Below are 9,284 nucleotides of genomic sequence, written 5' to 3'. Positions count from 1 at the left end.
GCTGAAATTGAATGTCAGAGTATCACACATAGTGCCTATCCTTGGTCATGGTTTTAGGCTAGACCTTGGCTCTTTAAATAAGTGGAGAAAAAACAAAGTCACTTCAGAAGAAACCCCACAGAAAATTAAAAAGAAGGTGAACCCTCTTCTTTTTTTAATCCCAAATAGTTCCCCACAAGGAAACATCCAGAGACTTGCAATCAATGAGCAGAACTACTTCTTCAGAGCTGACTTCTCTGTGGAGGTTTTAAGCTTTTTTGGATCTGGATTAAAAGATGTGAGCACCTAAAAAAACTGAAGCAGACAAATAAATAAAGTCACCTCAGCGCTTCATGGGTACCCTGGCTTTTGCAAATGCTTGTTCAACCACAACCTAAATAATTTAAACCATCGTTGTCAGGCAGCAGCGCAGCCCTCCTCAATAGGCACTTGCCTTATCACTCTACAGCAGATGCTTCAGTCAACCATTGGATATTGAAAACATAAATAATGAAACAAAATTTGGAGACAATAGTTTCTGGGCTGGGGACAAAATACTGATGGATATTGTCAGTCTCGGTGTAACCAAGCAGCAAAAGCTCAAGTGACAACAATAGGGAGGAGAAGAATAGGGACAAGTGAGGAGCCCTGAATCTCAATAAGGCCTGGAGTTGCACATGCTGCTGTTACCCTAGAAACTAACCTCTCCCCTGAAGAGGTTTGCTGGGGCATTGTCCGGGGGACACAAGATGTGTCATACACCAGATGGTCGTGTGCTGTATAACTCAGTTATCTGAGCGGTGGAGTGGAGGAATGCACGCCGCAGAGCGCTCCGGAGGGCCGCCCAGGGCACCATCTGTTCTTTCAGACCCTAGGCACTGCTTCGGCGTTGGCTTTTTTTTTTTTCTTCTCCTTCCAAGAAAGGAGGGGAAAACAAAATTAAAATGATTCACCATTCAGCAGGGAAAAAAAAAAAGCAGCAGCTTAATACAGTTGCCATATCTTGCTTTCATTTAGCTAATTTTATCCCTGGGTTTTATGTCAGGTGAATTGCTTTTTTACGCCTGGGAGAGCAGCAATTATTTCTCTCTCAGGAGTCTATCATTTATAAATAAAACCCCTTTGAGACCTCATCGGTCATTTACCATCTGAAAACCCCCGAACGCTTTTAGCCATATGTTCTCCAAAGTCTCCTCTCTCCTCCCCAAAGCTCCCTGCAAAGGTTTCAGCAGTGCAGGGGAAAGAGCATTTTTCTTTTCCAGGAATTGTTCTCCCCTTTGGCTGGGAAGGGGGGAAGGAGGAAAACAAAAAGTCAGAGTCCAAGCGCCAGTGTGAAGGACTGGCGTAGGAAGGAAATGCTAATCACAGGCTGTGTGATGCCAAGGAGCAGTGACTAACGTGCCTGTGAGGTGTCGGCACCAGGAAACATCCCGGGGGGCCCAGCTCAAGTGCCACCAGAGCCAGCCAAAAGCCTCGCTGCCTTCTGCTGGCTTTGGGCTGAGACCTGAATCAACTTGTGAGAGTGGGAGAACCAAGGTTCAGGACACTTCAGGGTACTTTCATAAAGGTGTATTAAGGCACTTAATACACTCAGGTGCAAGAAGATCAAGTCAGGGTAGTAAAAGTGATCAGCAGGCTGCAAGAAACAGGGACTGAAACGTGTGTCCTTGCAGCAGTACGTTTTGCTTAATGACAAGACCTGTCTTCTGGTGAACCTTTCTGCTCCTCTGCTTTTGCATTCTGTCCTGTGGCTGCTGAGGATTCCCCCACCTCTCAGCACAGGAGAGAAAATAAATGGAAAATAAAGTACTGGCTTGATTGCTGGCTGAATTAACAGATAAACATTTGCAACCATTTAGGCAAAGGCATTAAGGCATTATTTTAAATCCATTCTATAATGGCTGCAAGTGAGCACATGTCATGGTGCCTGCAAGTCCGCAGCTCCTGTGGCGTGGGTAGAGGAGATTTGTGGTGGGGGAAGCACATCTTGTCATTAAAGCTTTAAACAACAAATTATTATTAAAAAGATGTTGTGGCTTGCAGAAGACTCCCTTGTGCAATTGCGATCAATCCTCAGGTGGGTAACTCTTACCTGATCATTTCCAAAAGTGATCAGAAGGGCAAGTATCCCTCCGCCAATCAAACCTGCATCCAGTGCTTCAATTAATAGAAGGAACTAGGAAAATGGACGTAATCAAAGCAAATTTACATGTAGAATAAGGGCCAAGGACACAAAATGGTCAAATCTGAATCACATTTACATTTAGGTTCCATATGTAGACAGCTCAGTTAAAAACCCCATGAGGCAATCATTAGGACTAACAAATTATTCAACAATGTTTAAACAACAGACGATAGCATCTCACAAGCTGTTTGCAATCCTAATACTTCATATGTGCTTATTGTTCTTACAGCACTGGTACTGCTTGTCTTTACAAATTAATGATCAGTATAGTCCTAAGGACATTATATGCAGCAAAGCTGAAAACTGAATTTATTTTCCTCCTTTTGTCATCTTATTTTTTACTTCGCTGTAAGATTGCCAGCACAGAAAGCAGCAGTGATGCATTTCAGCACAGCTGGCTTTAAAGGTTCTGTGAAATGTACAGGCACCAGGGGCTCGGCGCACGATGCTCCCAGACTTCGGAAATTATGGCAGGCAAATCTCTATAGATTTGTCTGCACACCCCCACTGGGAATTTGCCCCTCTCTGAACCAAGACAGTTCACTGAAGGCTGCCTAGCCCACTTTCTGCACCTGGCTGAGTGATTGACCAGAAGCTCGACGGGGTCATGGAAGCTTTATTCCCTTTGTTCCATGGGTGTCTGCCATGGAGAGCCAAGCTTGGATTAACTGAGCCTAAATCCCTGGGCAGCTTGCCAGAGCAATGCTAGCTCTGAAGCAAACGTAGCTCCAAGATGGTTTCAAGACTGGCTTTATAGATCAGTTCTTCTTAGGTGCAAATCCATGGGCATTGAGCATAATGCCTCATGTCAGGGCCCTGGGGAGTCTTTCCCCACAGGCAGCAGTTGCCAGCTCATGTGGGAGCAATGTGAGCGCTGACAGTGCCATTTCTTTTGGGCCAGCCCTTCCCCAGCAGTGTTCCCTGGCCAGTGATGCAGACATCCTTTCACTGGACACTGCCACATTCCAGCAACATGCGTGGACACGTTTCATAACATGCTGCCCACACAGCATCTGCGTGTTCCTTGTTGTGGCATCAAGTATTTTGATGTATTAGCTTTCAGGTCACTGTCATTTGGAGCAATATAAGAAAAAAGCTATTTTTCAACATCTTTCAATAGCTGATCCAAAGGCAAGGTGCATTAAGCCTTGCAGGAACCAACAACTCCCAAGAACACGTCTCCTGCAAGTCTCCTCCTTACCCCAGGAGTTAGAGGTTGTCTTCTGCTCCAAAGTGGGGTTACTTTTTTTCCAGCCCTCTTTTGGGCAGGGAGAGAAGAGGACTTTCAGCTTAGTTCCTGTGGAAACAAGGTTAATGTTCTCATGCTGTGTTTGTTTTGCCTCCCCCTAATAACTTTTGAACACATCGGCCTTGTTCAACTCATCTTGACAGAAGGATAGAGGTCTAGAAAATAATTAAAATCTTATAAATTTTGTGAAAATAGGCACTGATGTAGAAGAGAGAGGGGCCTGGTATCAACATCCTCACCAAAGAAAGGCTGTACATGAATGCACATCTCACTGGGCATCAGCAGAATGACACAGAAAACAAACCTGCAACCACAAAAGAAAATCTTCAGCTGAAATTTACACTTAGACTTCCTAGTCAGACCACAGACGCGACCAAAAAAGCCACAGTTCACAGAAGTCCTTGCTAGTTTCAAACTAAACTCAACACCTTTTGGCTATTCCATGGGATCGAAAATTTCTTGGGACATAGCTAAATGTCACCTCCACATCACACTGATGTAACAACTCGCTGCCTTCATTACAGCTGCCTCTGCTCAGGGAACCCAGGATGCAAAACATTACACAAGCTATTTCAAAAGAAATTGGAGGGCATTTCAAAGGCCTTTGCTCTGTGTGCAGGAACACTGTGTTGTGTGTGTGCAGCAGGTAAAGAGATTCATATCACTGAAGTGGAAAGAAATACCTCTAATTGTTGTGGCTTGAAAACACAAGTGGCAAGCGAGAGTATTTTAAGCCAATGATTCGAAAACAGAAATGGGAAGCAGAAACTTGTGAATTCAAATGGCTCCGTGGCTCTGTGATCATGAGGAAACCAATGCTGGACAACTGAGTTCAGCTTCCATTGCAAGACCATGGAAAGGCATCTTTACTATACATTTTTAACTTCCAAAGGCTTACATTGACCTGCATGGACTGAGCAGTTCCACTGCATGCAATAGCCCAACTCCTGTGCATAAATCAAGTGCACAAGTACATTTTCATGAGAGCTGCATCAAACTTTCAAATCACCACCCCAACAGTAAAATGAGAACAGTAAAACACATCAGCAGGGTACATGAGAATTATCTTAAAACTGTTTTTACCTTTTCTCATTTAAGCTCACAGAGAACAAAATCTTCCTGTATTTTACTTTTTCATTTTTCAAACAGTAGTTTGTTTCTTTCCCAGACCTTTTCAGCTCAGCATTCTGGACTATTTCCACCTTTCTCAGAACTGATGGGTGTTAAATCAGCCCAGAGGTGTCTGCTAGCAACAAACCCCCTTAACTTGCTGTACTAAAATGTCTGTTTAAACCACCAACATACAAAAATTTCCGCCTCAGCTAGTATTCTAGCATAGCACTGGCCCACTCTGTTATTTGAAATGAACCTGCTTTAAAATAGAAGAGTGAAAATGAGTGATGGCTGGGCTTCTGATCTTTTGTAAGGAATCTAAAAGTCAGCCTCCTCTAACTGTCAGTTTGGCAGAGGCACTTCCAATCTGAAACTCCTTGGGCTTGGAATAATAAAGGCTTTGCCTATAGCAGAGCTCTAGGGTGGGTAATTATTTATATGAGAGTGGTATCTCAAGTCCCCAGAGGGCAGGTCCCTTTGTGCTAGGCACTGAGCAAACACCGAGAGAGGGGCCAACCCTGTCCTAAGGAATTTGTGGTCTAAATAGACAAGCGGGCTGAGGGCTGAGCGCATGAGAGGGGGAAACAGATGTGGCCAAACAGGTGAAATTACTCGCCCTGAGGTCACACTGTAGATTAACACAGATGTCAGGCACAGTATCTTGAATCCCAACACAGTCCCCTAGCTAGGAGCCCATGCTCTTCCTCACCAACTAAACCTCCTCCCTTGCATATATCCTCCCCCACCTCCCATGAATCTTTCTTTTTGCAAACTTGCACAGTTGTCTGCCTCTGCTGTGGGCTGAGGCAGGGTGAGTTTTCATTACCACCTTCAGCTGGGCAGCCTCATGTTTTGCCTTGTCTCCTATTCATGGGCTTCCTTCCATATCTGGCATACCATTTGGCATTCCCCTGGTAGGCTGGGGGAGCTGAGTCAGCTACCATTTTTAGATGACTTTCTTTTTACCTGACCTTTATTTTTTTCAGGCAGGGATGAGAGTCCAGGTCTAACTTACACCAGCCTTGAAATACAAACTGCTATTGAGCTGCTCTAAGAAAGAGACTTCTTCTGCAGCCTCACATGCTTTTGTTTTAACACAGTTCTCAAAAATGGGGTAGAAAATTATTAAGTCAAGGCTTGGCCTGCCTTACAGCTTCCTTCCCCTTCAAGCTATTTACAAACACCTCCTATCCCAGCAGAAACAAACACTCACAGCATGCTGGTCCAGCGTTTAACTGTTCAGCTCATCTTCCTGCTGCTGCTGGTCCACAGTGCTCTGCAGAAGAAAGATGGTGAGACACCAGCTTCCAAGAGAAATCATTGAGGTATGAAGCCCCAGCAGGGAAGACAATTCCAAACCCGTCCTCCAAGCAGAGAGGTCTGACCTGTCTCTGGTGAGCACTTGAGGGTGGCTGGCTCCAGGCAGCTACGTGGCAAATTTGGATGGCTTATTTTATAACATCCTTTTCAACTGGGAAAATGGATGATCATCTTTTTCTTAGGGTGGGGCAGATTATCAGATTTGAAGTAGCAGGTCTTAGAGGTGTGTACTGAAGCGATCAGCTGGACCCAGGTGAGGAATCACTGACCTCACAACTTGCTTGAAAACAAGTTCACAACTAGCCTTGAAAACCTGTAAATCACCGTTATTCCAAGGATTCTGATAACAGTAACTTTCAGATGGTTACAGACCAACTGACAAGAAAGGGAAGTTGTTTCGCATTAAATGTTTGCTATGCCAGACTGTTATCACCAAGACTAGCTGCCAAATACAGAATGGAGGTATGGTCTTGGGAACAAACAGGTAGTAATGGACACATTTTTTGGCTAACACAATGATCCCAGAAATGAACAGACCTGGCTGCTTTTAGCCAGGCTGTATGACAACCTTTCTCTCCAAAGTCATCCCAGCTGATAAAGTTCTGATTTTTTATTTCTCTAGTAAAGAATCAGCAGAAGGTTTTACAGTCCTGCATTGCAAATAAAGCATCTGTACACTGTACAGTGGGCTGAGAGAAAGAAAGAAAAGTCAGCAGCTTTCTTGTGTGTATCAAGTGTCTGGATTTTAGAATAACCAGAAGACATGGTACTCTTGTCCTGTATTTTATTAGGAAATTAACAGGCTGATTGATAACCTGAAATTACATAGTGAATCTCATTTAAAAAAATGTTCAAAATCATGAGAATAATTTTGATTTCTATGAAAACATAATGCCCGGATACAATTCCTCTTTATGCCTGTAAATTTCCAAACCCTTAACATTTATCTACTGAACAACTGTGAGGCTGGATAACTGTAACAGAATCTGTAAAGTTAAATACAGGATACTTTCTCTGCAGTCCAAGTGAAAGAGATGAAATGTTGAAAAGAAAGCCCAGAATGTGAGCAGCACTATGAGAAGGTTCCCCGTGATCTCATTCATTATGTGTCAGTATTTCAGATTGCTCAAAGATATCACAGACTGGTAATGTTAACTGCTGTTCCAAGTTATGAGGCTTTAGGGCAGATGGAGAGGGGGAGAGACACCACTGTGGGGTACAGGCTCTACAGTGAGAGAAACAGGGTGCACTGGATGTGTATGATGCTCAAAGTATGAGAGCTGGTAAATCTGTCTACATTTCTCCCTTTTTGCCAGCAGTACAAGCTACCACCACCACCACATTGGACTAAACAGCTTTTCTTGACACTCTTGTCAGCTTTAAATGCTTCATGTTCAAAGAAGGGCTGATATGATTCAGGTGCTGACTATCTGCAAGGGCTGAATTTCAACCTTAGTAATCACAGACCAACTCCTGCTCACATTGTGTATGTGAAAAGTCACCCTGAGCCAACACTGTTGGTTTCACTGCAGCTAAATGAAATGTTGGTTTTGTTGCACATGGGCTAATGTGGTTCAGCCCCACGGGTTGGTTCTCTAAATAAAGAGCTGGCACTTTTCAATATCAAATGACTCTTGTGGGGAGTTGGATTTCTCAAGACATTATTCCAGAAACCATTCAAATTGTCATATATTTTGTGTGGAGGAGAGATGCTTCCCTGAACTGGGGCCTCGATTCCTGAGAGGATTATGGATGTTCTGTAAGTGGCCAGCTCAAGCACTTGACCAGCGAAGTCCAGTCACTTCAGCCTCTTGTATTATTCTTGGCCTCTGTAAGTTAAAAACCAGTAGATTTAAGAAGTAGCAGGCCTTCTTTTTAAAATGCTATGTCAGGACAAGTACATTCAGACCACGGTGTTCTTTTATTTATATATAAATTCTTTGGCAACAATTTTCTAGAAAGCAGAATAATTTTTTGCTATGTAATACTTTATTGTCTCCCCATGAAAAAATGATATCTTAGAAAATCTATATCACTTTCCACTATAAATAGTGTTGTTCCAGATTAAGGATTAGTTCCTCCCTGAAGAAAAACAGATTTTAAAAATCTGGTCATTATCTCATAACTGTTTATGTAGTAACATTAAAATAAAACAGAAAAAGAAAATCATTCAGTATGTGGTTTGTTATTGTCTAGAATGTTAGTGTATGTTTATACAATAAAAACAACATAAGTTATCCTAGTTTGTTTTAAAAACCTTAGTAGTAGAAATATATTGCTATCTGCAGATTCATAAACAGAATGCACTTTTTCCATCTAAGTTCAAGTATTATTAGAATATTATTATTACTATTATTATTATTATTATTGAAGGAGCTCTAAATCCTTGCCATTTTGCCTGTCTTGACATCATTTTGGTCTTTCTGAGAAATAAGAAGTTGTGATCATTTGTTCATGAACGAAATCAAGGTAGAGCTTCCAGAAATTTTGCCTGGTGGAAGACAGCCTGGCAATCCTTTGGCTACTATGAGCAACTTTAGAGGAGCATATTTGAGACTATTGGTAGAGATACAGTAGTCACGTGCTTTCTTGGTTGGCTGACAGACTTAATTTCTTCCAGGTTCTCAACAGTCAGTCCCATTTAAAGGAGAAAGGCAGGAAGAACCCAGCCCAGACTTATACCACATCAGGATATGTCATCTTCGTTTCTTCTTGGTACTGTCAGTTGCTCATAGGTCGGCAGAGTGTTGTTTGGGAGGAAAAGATCCGAGTTGACATTGTTGCCTCTCTGAGATGATCTGTTGTTCCCTTGATCCCCCTGCTGACGGGAAACCAGATGATGCAGCATATCCGTAATGAGGTTCAGTTTCTGGTCCATTTGTGTAACCTACAAAGGTAAAGGGGAGCTTTGTTTAGTAGCAGCATGTGAGAAAATTGCAACAAACCAGGTGATGCACATGCAATAATAAAATGAAAGTTTTCTTAATTAAGATCACAATAACCTCTAGGAAGATACCACAGATTCATAGTTCATCAGATAATTAGAAATTTAATGCAATAGGTCAGAGTTGGATGAGGACAGCCTTGTTAATACTCACCTCTGGTATGTGCTTTGACACTCATTTTATACCTGGATGAACACATGACAAATGGGCTTTAAAGAGATGTGCTGCAATAGAGAGAGCTAAGTCCCAGAACTGAGTTTCTGTGGGTTTTTTTGTTTGTTTTTGTTTTTGTTATTAGTGTCTATATTTTTTTTTGAAAACATGACAAACTTCTAAGCACGCTCATATGCCTTAATTTTATCAATATGCTCTAGTAAATAACTGCTTGACTTGCAGTGATGAAATCAACTCTAAGCTAGGACTGACTGATGCTCTTTGATACATTTGGGCCCAATTACCAGCTCAGGCCACAAGATGCCCATAGGTATTTTTG

At 42.4% G+C, this 9,284-nt stretch overlaps 1 protein-coding gene across 2 annotated transcripts in view; it reads right to left on the bottom strand.

Annotated features, from left to right (window-relative positions):
* Window positions 1-7,153: 7,153 nt before the first annotated feature.
* KCNQ1 (potassium voltage-gated channel subfamily Q member 1) overlaps window positions 7,154-9,284 on the bottom strand; it is a 342,106-nt gene continuing 339,975 nt past the window's right edge. For both annotated transcript variants that reach the window (XM_017813948.1, XM_017813959.1), the window contains one exon: window positions 7,154-8,733. In XM_017813948.1, coding sequence (XP_017669437.1) covers window positions 8,533-8,733 — 201 coding nt within the window. In that variant the 3' untranslated portion in view covers window positions 7,154-8,532. The remainder of the gene's footprint in view (window positions 8,734-9,284) is intronic.

The sequence above is a fragment of the Lepidothrix coronata genome, unplaced genomic scaffold (assembly GCF_001604755.1).
Source record: "Lepidothrix coronata isolate B3197 unplaced genomic scaffold, Lepidothrix_coronata-1.0 Scaffold1, whole genome shotgun sequence".
In the NCBI taxonomy this organism is placed as follows: Eukaryota; Metazoa; Chordata; class Aves; order Passeriformes; family Pipridae; genus Lepidothrix; species Lepidothrix coronata.
The sequence above is the reverse complement of the archived record's forward strand: the minus strand, read 5'-3'. Positions and strand labels throughout refer to the sequence as shown.